The 21,678-nt window shown below is 44.5% G+C and overlaps 1 protein-coding gene across 1 annotated transcript in view; it reads left to right on the top strand.

The window, feature by feature from the left end:
• The window catches only part of ATG7 (autophagy related 7), a 194,089-nt gene that overhangs the window by 13,156 nt on the left and 159,255 nt on the right, over window positions 1-21,678 (top strand). Inside the window, exons 4-7 of the mRNA XM_049766270.1 lie at window positions 5,429-5,546; window positions 6,571-6,648; window positions 16,630-16,746; window positions 19,357-19,506. Of these exons, the coding sequence (XP_049622227.1) occupies window positions 5,429-5,546; window positions 6,571-6,648; window positions 16,630-16,746; window positions 19,357-19,506 (463 nt within the window). The remainder of the gene's footprint in view (window positions 1-5,428; window positions 5,547-6,570; window positions 6,649-16,629; window positions 16,747-19,356; window positions 19,507-21,678) is intronic.

Raw genomic sequence — 21,678 nt, 5'->3', positions numbered from 1 at the left:
AACCCTGTTGAGAGGCTAACACCAAGTTGGGCACCCATGCAGAAAGAAGAAATTAAGGGTATCCAAATTGGAAAGGAAGAAATAGACCTCATTGCCGCAGATGACATGATTTTATGTACAGTGAACCCTGAAGACCCCCCCCCTTTTTCTCTCTTTCACATACACACACATACAACTACTGTGGAAAATACAGGAAGAAGTAGAGTATACAACTAGCATGCAGACATTTGTTGATTTTCTACATACTAGTAATGAACCAACTTAAGAAATGAAGGAAAAAATTTCATATACGATTGCGTCAAAGGAAAAAAATCTACAAATAAATTTTAAGGAGGGAAAATACTTGCACAATGGAAACTATAGGACATTGTTGAAAGACTGAAGAACGCACAAAGAAACGATTGTTTATTTTCACAGAGTAGAAGAATTAACCTGGTGGTTAAACATCCCACAAAGTCTACTGATTCATTGCAATACTTATAAAAATTCCACTGGGGTTTTTCACAGAAATTGAGCAAGCAGTTTGAAAATGTGTATGGAACCACGAAAGACCTCAAATGTTGCCAAAGCCAACTCGAGAAAGAAGAACAAAGCTAGAAGCATTACATGGCCTCTATAGATTTTAAACTATATTACAAAGCTACATAATCAAAACATCTGAAGGAAAAAACAGACACAAGGATCAATGAAACAAAGAGCCCAGAAATAATCCCTCACACAAATGGTCAATTTGTCTGTGACAGAAGAGGCAGATATAGACAGTGGAGAAGGGACAGTCTCCTCAGTAAGCGGCAAATTGAATAGCCACATGGAAGCCAATGAAACAGGGCCCCTTATTTATTTTTTGTGGTGCCAGGGATTGACTCCAGGGCCTTACACAAGTCACGTGCTATACCACTTAACTATGTCCCCTTCTCTGCACTGCTGTCTTTCCCCATACAAAGAAACTAGTTTAAAATGGATTAAAGAATGGAATGAAAGACCTTAAGCCATAAAATGCCTGGGAGATGAGACCAAAAAGATAGTACAGCAGGCAGGACACTTATCTCGCATGTGGCCAACCTACGTTTGACATGATATAGTCCCCAATCCACTCCAGAAGTAATCCCTGAGCACAGAGCCAGGAGTGTCTGAGCACTGTTTGTGTGGCCCAAAGAACCAGAAGGGGGAAAAAATGGAAGAAACCACAGCAGCATCTTCCTTAACTTCACTTTTAGTGGACTTCTTCTCAACAGACTAAAGGCCAGGACAGCTACAATAGGAGTGAATCATTGGGCCCAGTTAAGTAAGAATTGTATAGTTGGCGAAGTCATCCATGAACCAAAAAGGCTGAATGAGAGAAGATATTTGTAGTTGTGAATATGATAAAGAATTGATATCTTAAAATGTATTCAAGGTCTCAATATCAGGAAAAAGGCAATCCATTCTGATTAAAAAGCAGAGCATCTGAATAGATGTTTCCCCAGAGACTCTCAGCTGGCACTGGCAATCACTGGCTGTGATCATCAGAGGAATGCAAATCCAGACCCCTGGCTGCTTCTCTGCCAGGACTATTGAAGTCAAGACAAATCAATAGGAAGTTAAGTGGCCAATGCTGAGAAAACTGTGGGGGGTACCTTGGAGACTTAACTGTGAAGATTGTGTGTAGTATGCCTCAAGAATGAGAACTGGGGCTCCTGTGGCCCCAGGTCTGTCCCCTGTGTTCTCTGACATGCATGACAACACTGATTGGAGCAGAGTCCTATGCTGTAAGATGACACCCAGCTCTCAGTCCCAAACAAAGGTGTTTCTCCCAACTTCCTCCTTCCTTAATGTCTTTCTTTGATATGTAAAAGCCCACTGGATAGGTTCTTTTGTTTCATTCTTGACCTTCCCCCTGCTGTGGATGGATATTGATATAATAAAAAATAAAAATCGGTTTTGGCTTGGGGCTCATAGATATCAGAAGGAAGAAGGCACAAGAAGCCACTCTTAAAAGCAATGACTTCTTGACTTTCCTGACTAGCTTGGTGTATTATTTCTTCACTGTTACCCTGCTTCTTCAGACCCAGCTGCATGGGGTTCAGAAATATGGTGCCTGGGGGATCTCAGAACTCATGGATTATTACTTTACACTATGCCTCTGATACCCATTGCCGTGGTGTCCACAGTGACCAAGACATGCATACAGAAAGAAGGGCTGTCTGGATGGAGACAAGTGTCAGCGCGAGGCCCTACTCAACTGAGTGGTCACCACAGGCCTATGGGTGAAGTTCATGCTGAGTGAGACAGAAACAGACAGATCCATGTGTTTTCACTCATACTCAGAATCAAGGCACAAATCACCTGAATCCCAGGAACACTCTGTTTGCTGGAGGAGGCTGGAGGTGGGCAGACCACCGAAGAGGGCTCAAGCGGGCATTTACTGCAAATCTATTTGCCAATGGTGCCAGGCTGTGACTTGAATTTTTATCATCAGTTCACATTGTCTATAAATATTGAGCCATTAAGTAGCACACTTGAAACTAATAGAATCTCATTTGCCAATTATTTTCTGATGAAATAATTTCTTTGATGATCATATGCAGCCACGCTTGGGAGTCACTTCGAGGGGTGTTCAGAGAACTACTCCCCAATGGAGATTAAACCTGGGGGGTCCCATTTGCACCACCTGCATGCCCCAACCCTCTGAACTCTCTGGTGCCATTAATTTATATTTTGGGAAAAGAAAGGGGCTGACTAATCTCATTGCTTGGTGACGTTAAATGTCCTTATCTTCTCCCGCCTTAGCAGCAGTTAGGTGAGGGATTTGAGGAAGGCAGAAGTCTTTGTTAGGACAGTAACCAAAGGTAAGGGTATTTCAGTGAGGTGTCTCCAGAATTACAAAAAAAAAAAAAAAAATCCAGAAGTAAAAATACTGGCTAGAGAGATAGTACTGGGGGGAAGGTCTTGCCATGCACACAACTGACCCCTCCTCAATCATCAGCACCATGTATGTTCTCCTGAGACCTAGAGATAGAATTTCCCTACAAAAGAATTTTACTCCTTCATCTCAAATTACAATGGAGTTGCTTAACTTTCATCCTCAACAATGTTAATCTTTGCATCTTTACCAAGACTATGCTGGTAGGAGAGATAGCTCAGAGGGTTGAGCACATACTCGGCCTGGAGGAGGGCCAGATTTAACCCTCGGCACTGCCTGGTTCACCAGAGCCACCATGAGTTCCCCCTGTATGTACTGAGCTGGAATTTTTCAATCTTTCCATAGTTTTCTAGCAATTAGATGTCAGAACAGATTTGTTTCAATCCTACTAATCTCTCTCCTGTTCTGGCAAAGACTAGCTCATTTTGGGACCAAATTCCAGACAACATGGAAAACAGACTGGTACAAAACTTGAACTGGCCAAGAATGGAAAAGGGGGGCAGACAGCTCAGCAGAGATGATGGAATGTGAAAAGTTGTAATCTCTGTCTCAAGTTAGTTCCATTCTTGTCTTTCCTTTGATACGAGAGTAGAAGGTTTGTTTTTATATAAAATTATCATAATCCTTTGTACAAGATTGCAGTAATTTTATTCTTTGCAATAGTTGCTTGCAGATTTTAGGTTTGATTATTAGATCCAAGCATATTCAAATTCATTTTAGTTGGAGGAAAAACAGACAAATCTGAGCTCCTACTTTGCTTCTCCTTTGGCATTTGGCTGTTGCGCCTCTGTGGTATACAAACAGGAGTTAGACTTCATCACTGGTGCTTGAGGAATTGCTGTGACTTTGAGATGTGGATACCTGGTCCCTACAGCAGGTTCGCTCTTTTTACTGGGATCCATCTCCTTCGAATCACAGCTTCTGACTTCTCATCTCTGAAATGGGCTCTTGGCTTCTCATGTGCTCTTCTGTTTTGAAGGATGGTGATTTTTGGATTCCCTCAATTTTCTGGTTTGATTTTTGATTTGGGGGTCATATCCAACAGTTCTCAGGGCTTATTCCTGGCTCTATGCTTAGAGATCACTCCTGGTGAGCCTGGGTGACCATATGGAGAATGAGCTCATGTTCACCATGTGCAAGGCAAATACCCTATCGCTGCAGTCCCCAGAGTCTCTCAGTTTTAGGGTGTGTGGTACAATGGCTTGAATGTTTAAGGAAGGGGTTGAGCATAGCTTGCATAATCCCCTGAATTATGCCTCACTTAGTTCCTATGTCAAAACTCCTTGGCATGGTGAAGCAGTTCCTCTGCACACATTCTCTTGTACCAGGAGCCTGAGGAACCTTCTGTCATCCCCTACCACTGTTCCCTGTAATCAGCTAAGTGCGCACTCTCACCCCAGTTGGCTCTAAGAGCTTGTCTGTGTATCTTCTACCACTCAAATTCTGAGAGTCGCCTCTTCTATTTCTGACCTTTGATAGCTTTAACTTATCTTTAGGCATCTGACTCACTCCTCATAATTGGCTGAGAACATTTGATGTATAACTCGCTCCCTTCCCAGATTCTGCCACTGCAGAAACACTTAAGAAAAAGCTTCCCCAAGATTTCTAGGGAGACCCTTTCCTGATGGCCTCCATGGTGTCACCTGAAAAGTGCTGGCCTGAGACTAGTCAGTCTGTTGGCTCTGGAGGAAGAGCCATCTTCTCTGTGTTTGCTCCAGGGGACCTTTCCTGCAGCCCTGTAGAGCCCACATGCTCCCCAGAGGAAGAGGCTCTGATTCCCTGGGCCACCTGGCCCCCTTCACATCATCTGGGTAAACATATTTTTTTGGCCACAGTTGTCACAGTTGTGACCCCTATGTGTGCTGGTGAGAACTCTGATACTCAGGTTAATCATCCCAGAGAGCAGAGTGATGGGTCTCTCCTTTCCCAACTTCAACTACTTTCTTGTGGAAGGCAAGGTCGACAGTTTGTGTTGGTGTCTGTATAGGCCTTTACTATCCTCCCGGGGCATCGACTTCTTGACCTGAGCAGCAGGGTGGGCTCTGGCTCTTGCATCTACCCTTACCAAGAAAAACAGGTGGCTTCCTGGAGAAGAACAGTCAGAGCAGGACCTGTATGTTAAGGGGGAGTGGGTCAGGGTTGGGTCTGGGGTCCCGAGATCCAGCCTGGCATCTCTGATGTGACCTCAGGAGAGTGGCTGAATCTTTGCAAAAGAGAACTGTTAGGAGATTTGACCCCGTGCACAGAGAATCTCAATCACTAACATTTCCCTTTCCAGTTAAAGAATGAAAACCAGGGAATGAATTTTCTAGGGTTGAATGGGGAGCATAGCAGAGAGGTTGGGGCCTCAGGCCTATGGAGATTCCTCAGGGTGGTGCTGTCTTAGTTCTTTGTGGTCATTTGCTCTCTCCTTGGGCATCTTCACGCTGCAGGCCTCTGTCCATTGGCCGCCCTCCTGTGCTGCTTCATGTGTCCCTCCCTGAATCTGCCTCAGCTCCCTATCACCCATGTTTCTCTCTGATCCAGGGGTGCTCCCACACCGGCCCACTGCTGCCCTGCGGTTGGAACTCTGTACATCACCAACACCCTTGAGGCTTTCAAAGCTGCAGATAAGAAGCTGCTCTTGGACCAGGCAGCGAATGAGGTTAGCTGGGAAGACCCGTATGTCCACCCTCTTGCGTGTAGTGGCCCCAGCAGACCCTGGTGGATGGATGTGGGGTTTCTGATGATAGGCGTGAGTGTGTTTTGTATCTCAGTGACAGGTTGAGCTCAGCTCATGCAGCAAGACAGGCTGGGCATAGCTTTGGGATCCCTGTGGGTACAGCCTGTGTAGAGTTGCTAGTGACCATGAATGCATAGTCATCTAGAATCTGAACTTGTTAGTATTCACCACTCTCTGAGCTCAGCCCATGTGCCATTGGAGATGACCAGCTCCAATCCCTGATATCTTTAGGGCTGGGAGTCAGCGAGTCCAGGTAGGGTACAAGACCTCCTGGCACACCCTAGCTGAGCCCTCCCTCCCCCAATACTCTCTTGCCCCACCTTCTCTGACAGGATCCCGGCAGTCCCCATCATGTCCATCTTCTGTTTCTTGCATCTGTCCCTAGTCACAGTGTGCTCTACGTGGCGGGTGTCTCCTCTGATGTGACCAAGCTGGTGAAAGGGGGTCAAGTGCATGATGGGTGACCTCCTGTCCCCACTGGTCTTCACATGAGCCTTAACCCTGCACCTTTGGCCCAGAGGCTGGCATCCTTCTCTTGCCTCACTAATGCCTGAAAATGACCTCAGCCATTTGGATCCTAGGAGTCTCTTCATTGCCACTTAGGATGGACCTGTCCCATCTGGAAAGCAGCAGGGAGATCCCCAGACCTGTTAGCAGGGGTCTCATTTTCCAAGCTGCAGCCCCTCAGGGTGGGGATCTCAGCTGCAGAACTCCTCCTGTTTCCCGACATCTCCCTCGGGCCTCTGGTCTCAGGTGACAAACCAGGGCTCTGCTCACCAACCTATGCTGCTTGCCAAGGAGACACATACTCCAGATCTTTGCTTTCCTGCCTCTCAGGGAAAGGCAGCCCCACTAAGAGACTTAGGACAACCCCCATAGAGAATTTATTCCCACAGAGCATGCACAAAGCCTCCTGCAAACCCATGTTTATGTTTTTCTCACTCAGATCTGGGAGTCCATCAAATCAGGTGCAGCTCTGGAGAACCCAGTCCTCCTCAATAAGTTCCTTCTATTGACGTTTGCAGTAAGTAAACAAACAAAAGCGACAACCCATATACAGTATCTGTAAAATTGTCTTACCTATCTCAGTTTCTTGTTCATTGGCATGGTGCATGACCATGTTCAAATGCCTGAGAGGCAAGCACTTAATCTGTTGATTTGAAGCATCTCATTCTTTCCTTCTACACGAACACTGTCATCCTACATTCTTGCCATGAATTAACTCAGCTTGCTTGTCGAAATTCAAAACGCGTTTGAGCTGGGCATTTTCCCCTTTCAAACTAATTGAAGATGCGGTCCTTTCCTTTCTTTAGTGTTGGTAGATACTGCCTTGTGTATGCCATTTAAAGCCCTAATTTGGTTTGTAAAAGAAATAGGGACACATGTAAATAAGACATCAATGACATTAAAAAAAGAGAGAGAGAGCTATGTCTCCTGGAAGCTCTTTCTTGTGTGATTAAGATGCCACTTTGACAGCAATGTGTGACACAGATAGAATCCTCATTCCTGACAACAGCCTGGCTGCCACAGTGCCTGTAGCCAGCCAAGCTCTCCCTTATTCAGGTTTCTTGTAAGCTGGTTACTATGGTCACTCACTGCTACCTTTGCCCCTCTGCAGCCTTCTTGCATACAGAAGGAGAAGGTGTATCCTCCTGATCCCCACCATCCTCTGAAGGTTTCTAGACTAGAGGAGATCCTATCATTGCTTTCTGATAGCGTGCCCTTTATGGCTACAGGGACCACACAAAGTTATTCTCAGTGCTGCTTGGGGAGGGGTGCTGTGTTGCGGATCAAACCCAGGCCTCCTGTGCCCTAGTCCTGAGTTCCCTCTCTAACGTGCCTGTGTTTTCTGAGGGGGAGCATGCTTCTATGCAAGTTAATTCTAATCAAAATGAAACCTGAAGGGCAATATGAAGTGGGAAAGCCATTATCTTGGTGTCACACCTGCATCTCCGGAAAGTGGGGGAGCAGCCTGATCTCAGTGATGGGAAAGAGGGAAAGGAGATGAGGGTTGAGTTGATGGTAGAGATCACATACAACATACACATATGTTCATGCATATATACATTCACACAAATACACTCACATGCTTTCACACATCTGTGTGTATGTACAGACATGTTTGTGCATCGGCACATAGTACAGATTTACTTTATACCTTGTATACTTATGTTGAATGTGTAATAATGAAATAGGAAACATATTTCATCTATAGACATTTAGTTCTGTATTTACTATTATCAAAACAGCAATGAGTGCTTTGGTCTTGAGATTTTCTTCCTGATCCTTTCATTTCTTATTCTAAAGAATGAATCTCATATTAGGCTGATCAGCTGTGTAGAGGTTGACACGTGTTACATGTGTTACTTCCTCCAGCATCATCAGCTTGTTTTTTTTTTAAAACTTTATTTATTTAGAGGGGCCGGTGAGGTGGCGCTAGAGGTACAGTGTCTGCCTTGCAAGCGCTAGCCAAGGAAGGACCATAGTTCAATCCCCCAGTGTCCCATATGGTCCCCCCCAAGCCAAGGGCAATTTCTGAGTGCTTAGCCAGGAGTAACCCCTGAGCATCAAATGGGTGTGGCCCCAAACCCCTCCCCAAAAAACCCCTTTACTTATTTATTAATTGATTGATTGGTTGTTGGGCCACACCTAGCGGCACTCAGGGGTCAGTTCTGACTCTTTACTCAGAAATCGCCCCTGGTAGGCTGGGGGACCATATGGAATGCCTCGAATCAAACCGGGTCCCTCCCCAGTCAGCCGCATGCAAACCAAATGCCCTACCACTGTGCTATCCTCTGGCCCGCACCATCAGCTTTGGATAGTGATTCCCTGCCTACATTTTCCCCTTACCCCTAAGTTTTAAGTCTTTCCTGCTTCCCTCTCTCCCTCCCCAGGAGCTGTCCTTCCATGTCTTCTACCTAATGCTTCTAGGCTTGGCTGCCCAAAAGAGTCAAGAGCAACAGTGCATCCAGAGGGGACTGCAGGGTGGCTCTCTGCCTACAACTCATCCTTCACAAGGCCTCTTAGCCTTGTGTGGTAGTGGGGAGAGATGGTGCCATGCTTCTTGGGCTCACTTGATGATACTTAAATGTCACTTTAAAGTAGAGCCTTTAAAAAAATTAAATCAAACATTTTAGTGCCTGCAAGAAACACATTTGAACAGTCAGAGCAAACAGAAGCTCAAAGTCTAAGGTTAGAAGGCAATCCTTCAAACAAACAACTCCCTCAAAGAGGCTTGGATGGTTATATTGCTGTCAAGGTGACATGACTTCAGGCTCACAAAGGTTATAAGAGTCAGTTATAAGAGTTATAAGTTGGGCCCGGAGAGATAGTACAGCGGCGTTTGCCTTGCAAGCAGCCGATCCAGGACCAAAGGTGGTTGGTTCGTATCCCGGTGTCCCATATGGTCCCCCGTGCCTGCCAGGAGCTATTGCTGAGCAGGTAGCCAGGAGTAACCCCTGAGCATCGCCGGGTGTGGCCCAAAAACCAAAAAAAAAAGAGTTATAAGTTGGGGCCGGAGAGATAGCATGGAGGTAGGACATTTGCCTTGCATGCAGAAGGATGGTGGTTCGAATCCTGAATCCTGGCTTCCTATATGGTCCCCCGAGTCTGCCAGGAGCGATTTCTGAGCATAGAGCCAGGAGTAACTCCTGAATGCTGCCGGGTTAACCCAAAAATCAAAAACCAAAAAAAAAAAAGAGTTCTAAGTTATGAGTCTTAATGATTAAGGGATATGTATATCAGGAAGAAATTTCACCCTTAAATATATCCAATGAGGGACCAGAAAAATATATAAAACAACTGCTAATAGATTTCAAGAAGTACATTGATAGCAAAACAATAGTAGTAGGAGATTTCAGCACTGCACCTCTTTATGTGTGTGTCATTTTTTTTTTTTCTTTTTGGGCCACACCTGTCACCCGGCAGTGCTCAGAAGAGAAATCGCTCCTGGCAGGCTCAGAGGACCATATGGGATGCTAGGGATTAAACCTGGCTGGCCACACACCAGGCAAACACACTTCCCACTGTACTATCACTTCTGCTCTAACACCTCTTGATATATCAACCAGACTAAAACTTAGTAAAGTAATACTAACTTTGAAGAAAGAAATGAAAGATGGGAGTTAGTAGATTATATAAATATAACATGCAATATATACATCTATATACCATGTGTACATGTACATGTGTGGATGGCTTTTCATCCCCCAAAAGTTAAATACACATTATTTTCCAAAGTATTCAAGATAGATCACATGTTTGGACACAAAACATACCTTCATAAAATCAAGAGAATAGAAGTGATATCAGCTATCTTCTCAGACCATGATGCACTGAGAATAGAAGTGAATCACAAACGTAAATGGAGAACCAAATTAAACACCTGGAAATTAAACAGCTCACTACTGAACAATCAGTATAATAAAAGATTTCTTAGAAACAAACAAGAATGAAGTCATGACCCACCAGAACTTGTGGAACACCGCACAAATGGAGTTAAGAGGAACATTTATAGGGGCTGGAGTGATAGCACAGTGGTAGGGTGTTTGCCTTGCACATGGCTAACCCAGGACGAACCTTGGTTCGATCCCCAGTGTCCCATATGGTCACCCAAGCCAGGAGCGATTTCTGATCACATGATCACATAGCCAGGAGTAACCCCTGAGCATCACCAGCTGCGGCCCAAAACAAACAAAAAGAATCATTGGAGTCCTAGAGGCCCTGGGTAAAAATTTCTATGAAAAATCAACAGTCAGGGCATTATTGCAGAAAAACTCCCAGAGCTAAAGAGTGCATGCAACCAAATATTACGTACCCAAAGGGTACTGGCAAAAAGAGATTCAAAGGAAAACTTCCCAAGGCACATCCTAATCACAATGATGAATCCCACAGATAGGGATAGAATACTGAAGGCAGCAAGATCAAAAAGGGAAATTATGTACAAAGGATCATCCTTCAGATTTACAGCTCATTTATCAAAAGCAACCCTCATTGGGGCCGGAGAGATAGCCTGGAGGTAAGGCGTTTGCCTTTCATGTACAAGGACGGTGGTTGGTTCGAATCCCGGTGTCCCATATGGTCCCCCGTGCCTGCCAGGAGCTATTTCTGAGCAGACAGCCAGGAGTAACCCCTGAGCACCACCGGGTGTGGCCCAAACCCCCCCCCCCAAAAAAAAAGAGAAAAACTAAAAGGTCTATTTTAGGGCAGCAAACACATCAAGCTCTTACAAAGAGTGGACACTAAATCCCATGACAGTCATATCTCTCAGTGCCAATAGAAAGTTCAGAGACACAAAGTGGCAGAATGGATCAAAATGTTGAATCCAATGTTTTGCTGCCTCCAATAAAGACACTTGAATACTCAGAGCAAATATAGACTCAAACTCAAAGGTTGGAGAACAACTCCTTAAAAAGAACTTAAAATCTCCTTAAAAAGGCAGGAGTGACCATATTTATATCAGATGACATAGACTTCAAACTTAAAAAGGCAATAAGAAACAGAGACGGACCCTTCTTGATAATCAAAGGGAATGTGCACCAGGAAGAAGTGACACTCATAAACATATATAAATCAAATGAATGATCAGCAAAATATTTAAAACAATTGCTGACATATTAATAGCAACACATTAATAGTAGTAGACTTCAACACTGCCCTGTAATGCCTTGATAGGTCAACCAAACTAAAACCCAACAAAAAGGAAGAAATGGAAGAGACTGACTTAGTAGATATATTTAGGGCTCTTCATCGCCAGAAAATTAGATACACATTCTTCTCCAATTTACATGAGTCATTCTCTTAGACCACATGCTGGGCTATAAAACATATCTCCATAAAATCCAATGGATAGAAACTGTAAGAACTATCTTCTCAGATCAGCATGCACTGAAGTTTGAGGTGAATCACAGTCACAGAGAAAAAACTTTAACAACTGGAAATTAAACAACTTACTACGAACAACCAGTGGGTCAGAGACTAAATCAAAGAGGAAATCAGAAGATTCCTTGAAACAAATGAGTATGAAAGCACAAGTCATCAGAATTTGTGGGGCACAGCAAGGGGGGTATTAAGAGGAAATTTTATAGCTTTATAAGCATTCATCAGGAAGGAAGAAGAAATATTTAATGGCACAGCTTAAAATTTGGAAGGACAACAAAATAAAACAAAAATAGGCTGATGGAAGGAAATAATAAAGCTTAGAGCATAAATTAATGAACTGGAAATACAAAAAAAATCTTAAAGATCAATAAATGCAAGAGTCAGTTCTTTGAAAAAAAATAAACAAGGTTGATAAACCATTAGCCAAACTCAAAGAAAGGGAGAGAAACAATAAACCGAATTAGAAATGAAAAGGGGAAGATTACAACAGATACTACAGAAATTCAAAGGGTAATCAGAGATTATTTTGAGAAACTATGCCATAAAACATGAGAATGTGGAAGAAATGGATAGATTCTTGGACTCCTATAGCTTCCCAAGATTAAGACAAAATGATCTGGCATATCTGAACAGACCTGTCATTATTGAGGAAATTAAAATGATAATCAAAAGTATTCCCAAAAACAAAAGCCAGGCCCAGATGGATTCACTAGTGAATTTTTTCAAACCTTTCCAGAGGACCTTCTACCAATTCTTTTTAGGCTCTTCTGGAAAACTGAAGAAGTAGAAATCCTCTCAAATAATTTTTATGAAGCTAATATCACCCTAATACCAAAAGCAGACAGAGATTCCACACAAAAACTGCAGACTAGTATTGTCGATGAGTACAGATGTAAAGATTCTCAACAAAATCCTAGCAAACACGGTCCAACATCTCATCAGAAGGTCATGCACCACAGACCGGAGCAGTGGCACAAGTGGTAGAGTGTTTGCCTTGCACAGGCTAACCTAGAATGGACCGTGGTTTGATCCCTGGCATCCCATATGGTTCCCCAAGCCAGGAGTAACTCCTGAGTGTCACCAGGTGTGGCCCAAAAAAACAAAAACAAACAAAAATGAAGGTCATGCAGCATGACCAAGTAAGATTCATCCCAGAGAATGCAAGGGTGGTTTAACATACACAAGGCAATCAATGTAATATAGCAGATGAACAAAAGGAAAAATAAAAACCATGTGATCATATCAATAGATACAGAGAAAGCATTTGATAAGGTCCAACATCTTTCAAGATAAAAACTCAACAAGATGGAAATGAAAGGAACTTTTCTCAATATAGTCAAGGCTATTTACCTCAAGCCCATGGCAAATATACTCAATGGGGAAAAATTAAAAGCCTTTCCTCTAAAATCTGCAACTCCTAGTCAACATAGTACTGGGAGTACTTGCTGTAGCCATTAGACAAGACAAAGATATCAAGGGCATCCAGATAAGAAAGGAGGAAGTCAAGCTCTTACTGTTCACAGATGACATGATACTATATTTAGAAAACCCTAAAGACTCTACCAAAAAGCTTCTAGAAACAATAGATTTGTATAGCAAAGTGGCAGGCTACAAAATTAACACATAAAAATCAGTGGTCTTATGTCCAAATAGTGATAGAGAAGAAAATACAGAAAAGATATCTGCATTGAAGCACTATCCACAATAGCCAGAACCTGGAAACAACCTCAGTGTCCAAGAACAGATAAGTGGGTAGATAAAAAAGTATGGATGGGGCCAGAGTAATAGCACAATGAGTAAGGTATTTTTCTTGTATGTAGCCAACCCAGGTTCGATCCCTGGCATCCTATATGGTCCCCTGAGCACTGTCAGGGGTGATTTCTGAGTGAAGAGCTCCTGGGTATCACTGGATGTGGCCCAAAAAAACAACAAAAAGAAGTTATGGTACATCTACGCAATGGAATAGTATGCAGCCACTAGGAGAAATGAAGCCATAAAATGTGCTTATATGTAGATGGACATGAAGAGTATCATATTGAGTGAAATGAGTCAGAGAAAGGGGACAGATATAGAATGATTTTACTCACTTGTGGGACATTAAAAAATGGCCAAAAGACATGAAGAAATACAATTAAAAAAATTTTAAGTCGAGTCTTGGGTCAAGAGTGTAGTACAGTAGATAGAGCATTTGCATTGCATACAATCAACCCAGATTTGATCCCTGTTATCCCATCCGGTCTCCTGAGCACACCAGGAGTGATTCCCTGAGCCCAGAGCCAGGCATAAGAACTGAGCACTGGGCCCAGAGAGATAGCACAGCGGAGTTTGCCTTGCAAGCAGCCGATCCAGGACCAAAGGTGATTGGTTCGAATCCCGGTGTCCCATATGGTCCCCCGTGCCTGCCAGGAGCTATTTCTGAGCAGACAGCCAGGAGTAACTCCTGAGCACCGCCGGGTGTGGCCCAAAAACCAAAAAAAAAAAACAAAAAAACAAAAAAAAAACTAAGCACTGCCAGGAGTGGCCCAATAAAAAACAAATCAAACAAATGAAAGAAAGTAGAGTTAAGCCAGAGGGATATCATGGAGGTAGGGTGTTTGCCTTGAACACAGAAGGACGGTGGTTCGAATCCCGGCATCCAATATGATCCCCTGAGCCTGCCAGAAGCGATTTCTGAGCATAGAGCTAAGAGTAACCCCTGAGCGTGCCGGGTGTGACCCAAAAACAAACAAACAAAAAAGTAGAGTTTTTTGGGAGTATCTGACAGGACCTTGTTTTTTTTTTTGTTTTTTTTTTTTTTTTTTGGTTTTGGGGCCACACCCGGCAGTGCTCAGGGGTTACTCCTGGCTGTCTGCTCAGAAATAGCTCCTGGCAGGCACGGGGGACCATATGGGACACTGGGATTTGAACCAACCACCTTGGTCCTGGATCGGCTGCTTGCAAGGCAAATGCCGCTGTGCTATCTCTCCGGGCCCACAAACCTATCTTTATTGTACCAAGAATTAATAGAATCAAATTGACCATTTGCAGTTAATGAGAAGAATGAGATTTGAACTTGCTTAGTTAAAGTTTGGAGGAGGCATTTCTGTCCTTTTTACTGTACATTGAAAAATACCTTAGCCTGCCTTTAAGAAATATTAGAAGTTTCCATCTTTTAAACACCTCCAGACACAAAGGCTTTGCATTTAATTTTAACAAGGACCTTTGTGTCCTGAAAATATTCCTAAGAAATGTGAGCCTTTTCACTTTTGAAGATGACCTGGGAAGGCGTCTCAGAAGCTACAAAGTCCTTCATCCCAAACTGATCAGTGACAGTGAATCATTTTAAGTTCAGGGAACAGAATATTCTCTGGCCACATTTTTTATTTTCTGCTGTTTTTAGGACTCAGGAGTGGGCAGTTCCATTAATGTTGGTTTTGTAGGTAGCTCTCAGTGGGAGGGAATTTGCTTCTAATCCATCATTTGTGAGCATAGTTAGAAAAGAGGTTGCAATTACCAGACTTTTTCTTCTGAACACACAAATATGTTCATATTTTAAAAGTCATCTAGTGTGATTCCATTGATGTGAAAAATCCCAAAGAAGTACTCCACTGAGACAGGGAGCAAGATGAGTGGTTTTAGAGGACTGGGAAGTGGGGAGTAGGAAGTTTCTGTCAATGGGTATTTCTAAGTAATAACTAATGGCTTCTCATTCTGCTAATGGGGCTCTTCCTGGAATGATGAGAATGTTCTGCAAACAACAGAAAAGCAACAGAAAAAATGACTCAACTATACACTCGACCATGACATATTGGATAGGATGTGGCTTATATTTTTAAAAATCATCAATTGTCCACTTTTTATTTGTGGTAAGGTTGAATAAGTAATATTAATTAGCCAGATACATCGCATTAATAGTCTGTGGCAACACTGACTCATTCTATGGCATCTGGCCACGTCGGTGTGTACAGTTGCACCCCTGCTCCTGATCGGGGCCAGATAATGTCTCCCCAGTGGTCACGACTCAAGTTCTCAGTGTCCCTGTGTGCTCTGAGCCTTCTACTCTGTGCAGGGACATTTTTAAGGCTGGTTAGTCCTCTTACCGTCAGACTCTGATGGCAACCTGACTGAGCTGGTGTGTACAGCTGTTGAGTTGGGTTGTCTGCCATGTCTGTCATCATACGATAATGATGCTTTGAAAGATGTTTCTGTTAACTTAGCATGTACAGTCTCCCTTCGTGATGAGCTATGTTTGGAGAGAGACTAGGTCTGGGGGCCGGGCCCCCCCCCCCCCCAGAGTACACATTGAGTGTGTTTGTTGCCGTGGACAGGTTTGCTTCCCCCCTCCCCCTCTGTGTACCATCTTGGCTTTATTCCCTTCTCTACCTCTCCCTCGGCTTCACTCTTCTGTGTCTAAGATGGAATGACCACTATCTCTCAGGGGAGTCCTGAGAATAAGATTATCATGATGCCATTAAGAATTGCTCCCTGAACTCTCTCTGTTTATTAGTAAGTCACCAGTGATATGAGTACAATGCATGCCATGCTGTATTCATGGGGAGTGTGTGCGTGTGTTGGGATAAGACACAATCTTGTGTTCTACTGTAGGTTTAGAATGTTGGAGTTGAGGGCCCGGAGGGATAGCACAGCGGCGTTTGCCTTGCAAGCAGCCGATCCAGGACCAAAGGTGGTTGGTTCGAATCCCGATGTCCCATATAGTCTCCCGTGCCTGCCAGGAGCTATTTCTGAGCAGACAGCCAGGAGTAACCCCTGAGCACCGCAGGGTATGGCCCAAAAAAACAAAAACAAAAAAAAAAGAAAACAGAATGTTGGAGTTGAGAAGTTTTTAAAAACCAGGGGCCAGAGAGATAGCATGAAGGGAGGGCATTTGCATGCAGAAGGACGGTGATTCGAATCCCGGCATCCCATATGGTCCCCTGAGCCTGCCAGGAGTGATTTCTGAGTGTAGAGCTAGGAGTAACCCTTGAGCACTGCCGGGTGTGACCCCCCCCCAAAAAATAAAAAAAACAATCACATCTTGCACACATGAAATTTTCTCTTATGTGGTGGTGTGAGGGCTTCGTTAATAGATCTATTGCTAAGTCGTTTCTGGAGCTATTCTGAAATCTCTTCATTTTTTTTCTTCTAGGATCTCAAGAAGTACCACTTCTACTACTGGTTTTGCTCTCCTGCCCTCTGTCTTCCAGAGAGTGTCCCCCTCATTCAGGGACCTGTGGGCTTGGATCAGAGGTTTTCACCCAAACAGGTATCCACAAACAAAGCCACGGGAGGGCGCAAGTGTTGTATCTGGTGCATTCAAAAGACAGAGGGCTCCTGTCTGGAGGAAGAGATGGTCACTCCAGAGTCCTCCAGACTGGCTAGAGGGGAAGCTTATTTATAGATTCTGAATAATCTGAGAGCACTGTTTCCCTGCTTCTTTCTCAGTGGCTGCACCCGTCGGGGAGTATTATAGGAATGTTTGGAAGAGCATCAAGCATTTATCCAAGTGAGGTGTTTACTTTTGTGTGAGGGGCATCATAGGCAGCATTGCTTCAGAGAGAAAGCAGAGTTGCAGAGAAAACAGTCTTCCCTGGAACCTTAGCTGAAGAGCATTGGCATCAGGACTGGCCTTCACTGTTTAAGGATACTGAGGCCATTGGTGATAGTCCTAGAAGAGCAATACAGAGAGACTTCAGCTGGCAGAGCAGAGACCCTAAACCAGAGACTTCAGCTCTTCTCCAGGCAAAGCACCTCAGTTAATGAAGCACATCTAGCCCTAGAACCCCCAAATAATTTAGCGCCAGGAAGCCCAAAAGAAGAAGTTTGTTTAGGATTTTTCAGAGGACATGGCCATGTAGCACTAACTTCTTGTGGAGAAGCTGGGGTTTTGGGGTGGGGCGAGTGCTAGACATGAAGGTCTCTGTGTAGAGTTTCTTTAGGCAGTGGGATTCAGGGGATTCACGAGAGTCTGAGATTCTGGTAGCTGGGGTTCATGGGTCAGTGTGGGTAGGGCCTGGACAGGTCAGCTCAGGGTGTTTCTGTAAAGCATGTCTGTCTGATGCTGTCAGGGGCGTGAGCATTGGCGGAGAGTTTGCCTGGTTTCTACAGGACAGAGAGATGTGCTGAAACTTCTCTGTACATGGCCTCTGAGTCCTTGTCTCTGACGTATTTGTTCCTGGATGTGGATATAAAAGCAAATTGGAAGGGCTGGAGTGATAGCACAGTGGTAGGTCATTTGCCTTACATGGGGGCCAACCCAGGATGGATCTGGGTTTGATTCCTGTTATCCCAGGTTTGGTTCCTCAAACCTGCCAGGATCGATTTCTGAGCACAGAGCCAAGAGTAACCCCTGAGCACCGCCAAGTGTGGCCCAAAAACCAGAAAGAAAGAAAGAAAGAAAGAAAGAAAGAAAGAAAGAAAGAAAGAAAGAAACAAAGAAAGAAAGAGAGAGAGAGAGAGAGAGAGAGAGAGAGAGAGGGAGGGAGGGAGGGAGGGAGGGAGGGAGGGAGGGAGGGAGGGAGGGAGGGAGAGAGAGAGAGAGAGAAAGAAAAAGAAAGAAAGAAAGAAAGAAAGAAAGAAAGAAAGAAAGAAAGAAAGAAAGAAAGAAAGAAAGAAAGAAAGAAAGAAAGAAAGAAAGAAAGAAAGAAGAGAGAGAAAGAAAGAAAAAAAGAAAGAAAGAAAGAAAGAAGAGAGAAAAAGAAAGAAAGAAAGAAGAGAGAGAAAGAAAAAGAAAGAAAGAAAGAAAGAAAGAAAGAAAGAAAGAAAGAAAGAAGAAAGAAAGAAAGAAAGAAAGAAAGAAAGAAAGAAAGAAAGAAAGAAAGAAAGAAAGAAAGAAAGAAAGAAAGAGGGAGGGAGAGAGGGAGGGAGGAAAGAAGGAAGGAAGGAAAAGGAAGGAAGGAAGGAAGGAAGGAAGGAAGGAAGGAAGGAAGGAAGGAAGGAAGGAAGGAAGGAAGGAAGAAGGAAGTCTTACATAGTGGTGTTGCTGGGGAGAAGTTGTGAGATTGTGACCATCTTGGAGATTCTCTGCCCCTCAGTGTGGGTCTGACCAGTTTGTTCTCTGCCTGGTGGTGAGGTACTTCAGCCCCAGAGTGCTCAGAAATCACCAGGGTTACCCCCAGTGGCACTCAGGGATCATATACTATGAGGGATCAAACTTAGGTCTTCCCACATGCCAGCCACATACACCATAACCTGAGCTACTTTCCCAACCCAATTTGAGGGTATTATTATTTTTTATTTTTTAATTTGTATTGTTTTGTTTTGTTTTGTTTTGGGGCCATATCCAGTGATGCTCAGGGGTGTTACTCCTGGCTAGGCTTTCAGAAATCACTCCTGGCTTGTGGGACCATATAGGACCCCAGTGATCAAATCGAGGTCCGTCCTAGGTCAACGACATGCAAGGCAAGTGCCCTGCTGCTGCGCTACCGCTCTGACCCCAATTTTGTGTTTTTAAATTTTATTTTGCTGGAAAAGATGATTGGAATGGAGCCAGAGAGGCCAGTGGGCAAGAGTGCAGACTTTCCATGCAGGAGGCCCAGGTCTGATCCTCAAATACAGAGCTGGGAGTAGCTCCTGAGCACTGCTGGTTACCCCAGAAAAAAAGAGAGACACAGATGCAGTCAGTTTATTCTGGTCTTTGAGCTTGTTTGTACTTTTTTTGTTTGTTTTTGTTTTGGGGCCCCACCTGGTGACACTCAGGGGTTACTCTTGGCTCTATGCTCAGAAATTACCCCTGATGTAGGGGATTGAACCTGGGTCAGTCACATGCAAGGCGAACACCCTATTCACTGTGCTATTGCTCCAGTTCCTTTCATGAACCTTTTATTTTCTGTGACTCAAGTTTACACTACACATGTCCCCATCTGACTCTTTCTAGATCCAAGCCCTGGAGCGTGCATATGATGGCCTCTGTGAGAGCGAGGGTGTCCCAGCCTTGCCATACTTCCTGATCAAGTACGATGAAGACCAAGTGCAGGTGTCCTTGCTCAAGCACTACAGTGATTTCTTCCACGGTCAAAGGATAAAGGTCAGAGACTTGGAGTGTCATATTGGCGGCTGAACCACCCTAGTGCTCTTGTTGCTAGGCCTCTGCCTGGCTCTTCCATACCCAGATTCTCTTCCCCACTTGTCTTGTTCCTTTGTCTCCCACATGCGCTCTTATTCCTGCTGTCTGAGATCAATTCTACCTCCTAATGAGCTTTGGGGCCGCCCCTCTAAAGTTAGCACAAATACTCACGTCAGCACTGTGACTTCTTCCAGAGTTTCCTCCTGAAGTCAGCCAGTCTCTGACTTCCGCTTCACTCTCTCCCTAGAGGATGGTCCTCACAGAGCATATGTGAGTGGTCCCCAATTCCCTAACCTGCTCAGAGACTCCCCTGGCTTCATCTCAAAACCACTGCTTCTCTTTCCACCCCAAAAGCTTATGTTGCTCGTCAGTGCTTGGATCCCTGTCTGACTCTGTCCAGCCTCATGTATGCATGTATATATTCTTGTCCTTGTCTTACCAGGAGTCGACTACAATTCTCCCTGTGCGGGAATCTCCTTCAAAGGGAGACCCCTTCAAAGGGCTTTGCTAACTCTCCACCCTCCATCCCTGTGCTCACTTCCTGGGTCATGGCCTCACCCACATCACCAGGCCATATTTGCTGGCAGTGGCCTTTGGGCCAGGCCTTGTAGCCTGTGTCCTGGCTCTGTTGAACCTTTATCCTGGCCTTTCAATAAAATCCTTTTGAAAGAATCCGAGTGTCCTCCAAGTGTGTTTTAAGAGGGGAAAGGAGGAAGGGATAGGGAAGAAGCCGTTAGCTTGAAATATTTTGTTTTGTTTTGGGGGAATCACACCAGGTGACGCTCAGGGGTTACTCCTGGCTATGTGCTCAGAAATCACTCTTGGCTTGGGGGACCATATGGGATGGTGGGGGATCGAACCGTGGACCATCCTAGGCTAGTGCACGCAAGGCAGATGCCTTACGCCCTGCACCACCGCTCCGGCTCTAGCTCCAACTTGATTGATGATGCTTCTTGGAATGCTCCCAAACTACATCTAAAAGACTGGCCCTGGATTTATATTCCCCAAAGTAGATCATATGCCTCCCCTTGGGGGCCTCTGGAACATTGATGAGAAAGTAGCTTTGGATACAATTGAGGGGACTTTTTTTTCTCTTTATCTCTTTTCTATTTTTTTTTTTTTTTTTTTTAGTTTTTGGGTCACACCTGGCAGCGTTCAGGATGGGTTACTCCTGCTCTAAGCTCAGAAATCGCCCCTGGCAGGCACAGGGAACTATATGGGATGCCGGGATTTTATCTCTTTTCTTAATATCTTTACTTATATAATTTGATTACAAATATGATTGTGGTTGGGTTTCAGTCATATAGAGACACCCCCCTTCACCAGTGCAACATTCCCATCACCAATACCCCAAATCTCCCACCTCCCTACCACCACGCCCCCTGCCTGTATTTGAGACAGGCTTTCTACTTCCCTCATTGCTTAAGTGGACTAAGCAATTTGGGGGAGAAGTGTTACATGAATTGGGACCTCTGCCCCAGCATAGTGAGGTCAGGCATATATATGAACTCTGCTTGGCCTGGGTCAGTCACCATCTTATTTCAGCAGCTGCAACTTTCTGTTTTTTAAAGTTTCAGAAGGGGATGAGAGAGATAGCAAAGCAGGTGGGGTGCTTGCATTGCACATGGCCGATTCAAGTTTCATTCCCGGCATCCCATATGTTCCCCCAAGCCCACCAGGGGTGATCCCTGGACACAGAGCCAGGGGGAATCCCATGTTGGATGTGGCCCCAAAACCAAATAATATAAAATGCAATCTCAGAAAACTTTCTGGTTTGGGGGTGGCTTTGGGGGGGGGGGGTGTTGGGCCACACCCAGTGGCACTCAGGAATTCCTCCTGGCTCTGCATTCAAGAAATCACTCTTGGCAGGCTCAGGAGACCATATAGGATGCTGGGGACCAAATCCAGCTGGCTGCATGCAAGACAAATGCCTTCCCCACTGTGCTATCACACCAGCCTCCATAAAGTTTCTGTGTTTTTTTTGTTTTTTTTTTTTGGGGGGGCCACACCCGGCAGTGCTCAGGGGTTACTCCTGGCTGTCTGCTCAGAAATAGCTCCTGGCAGGCACAGGGGACCATATGGGACACCGGGATTCGAACCAACCACCTTTGGTCCTGGATTGGCTGATTGCAA

This window comes from Suncus etruscus, chromosome 20 (genome assembly GCF_024139225.1).
Source record: "Suncus etruscus isolate mSunEtr1 chromosome 20, mSunEtr1.pri.cur, whole genome shotgun sequence".
Lineage (NCBI taxonomy): Eukaryota > Metazoa > Chordata > Mammalia > Eulipotyphla > Soricidae > Suncus > Suncus etruscus.
The sequence above is the reverse complement of the archived record's forward strand: the minus strand, read 5'-3'. Positions and strand labels throughout refer to the sequence as shown.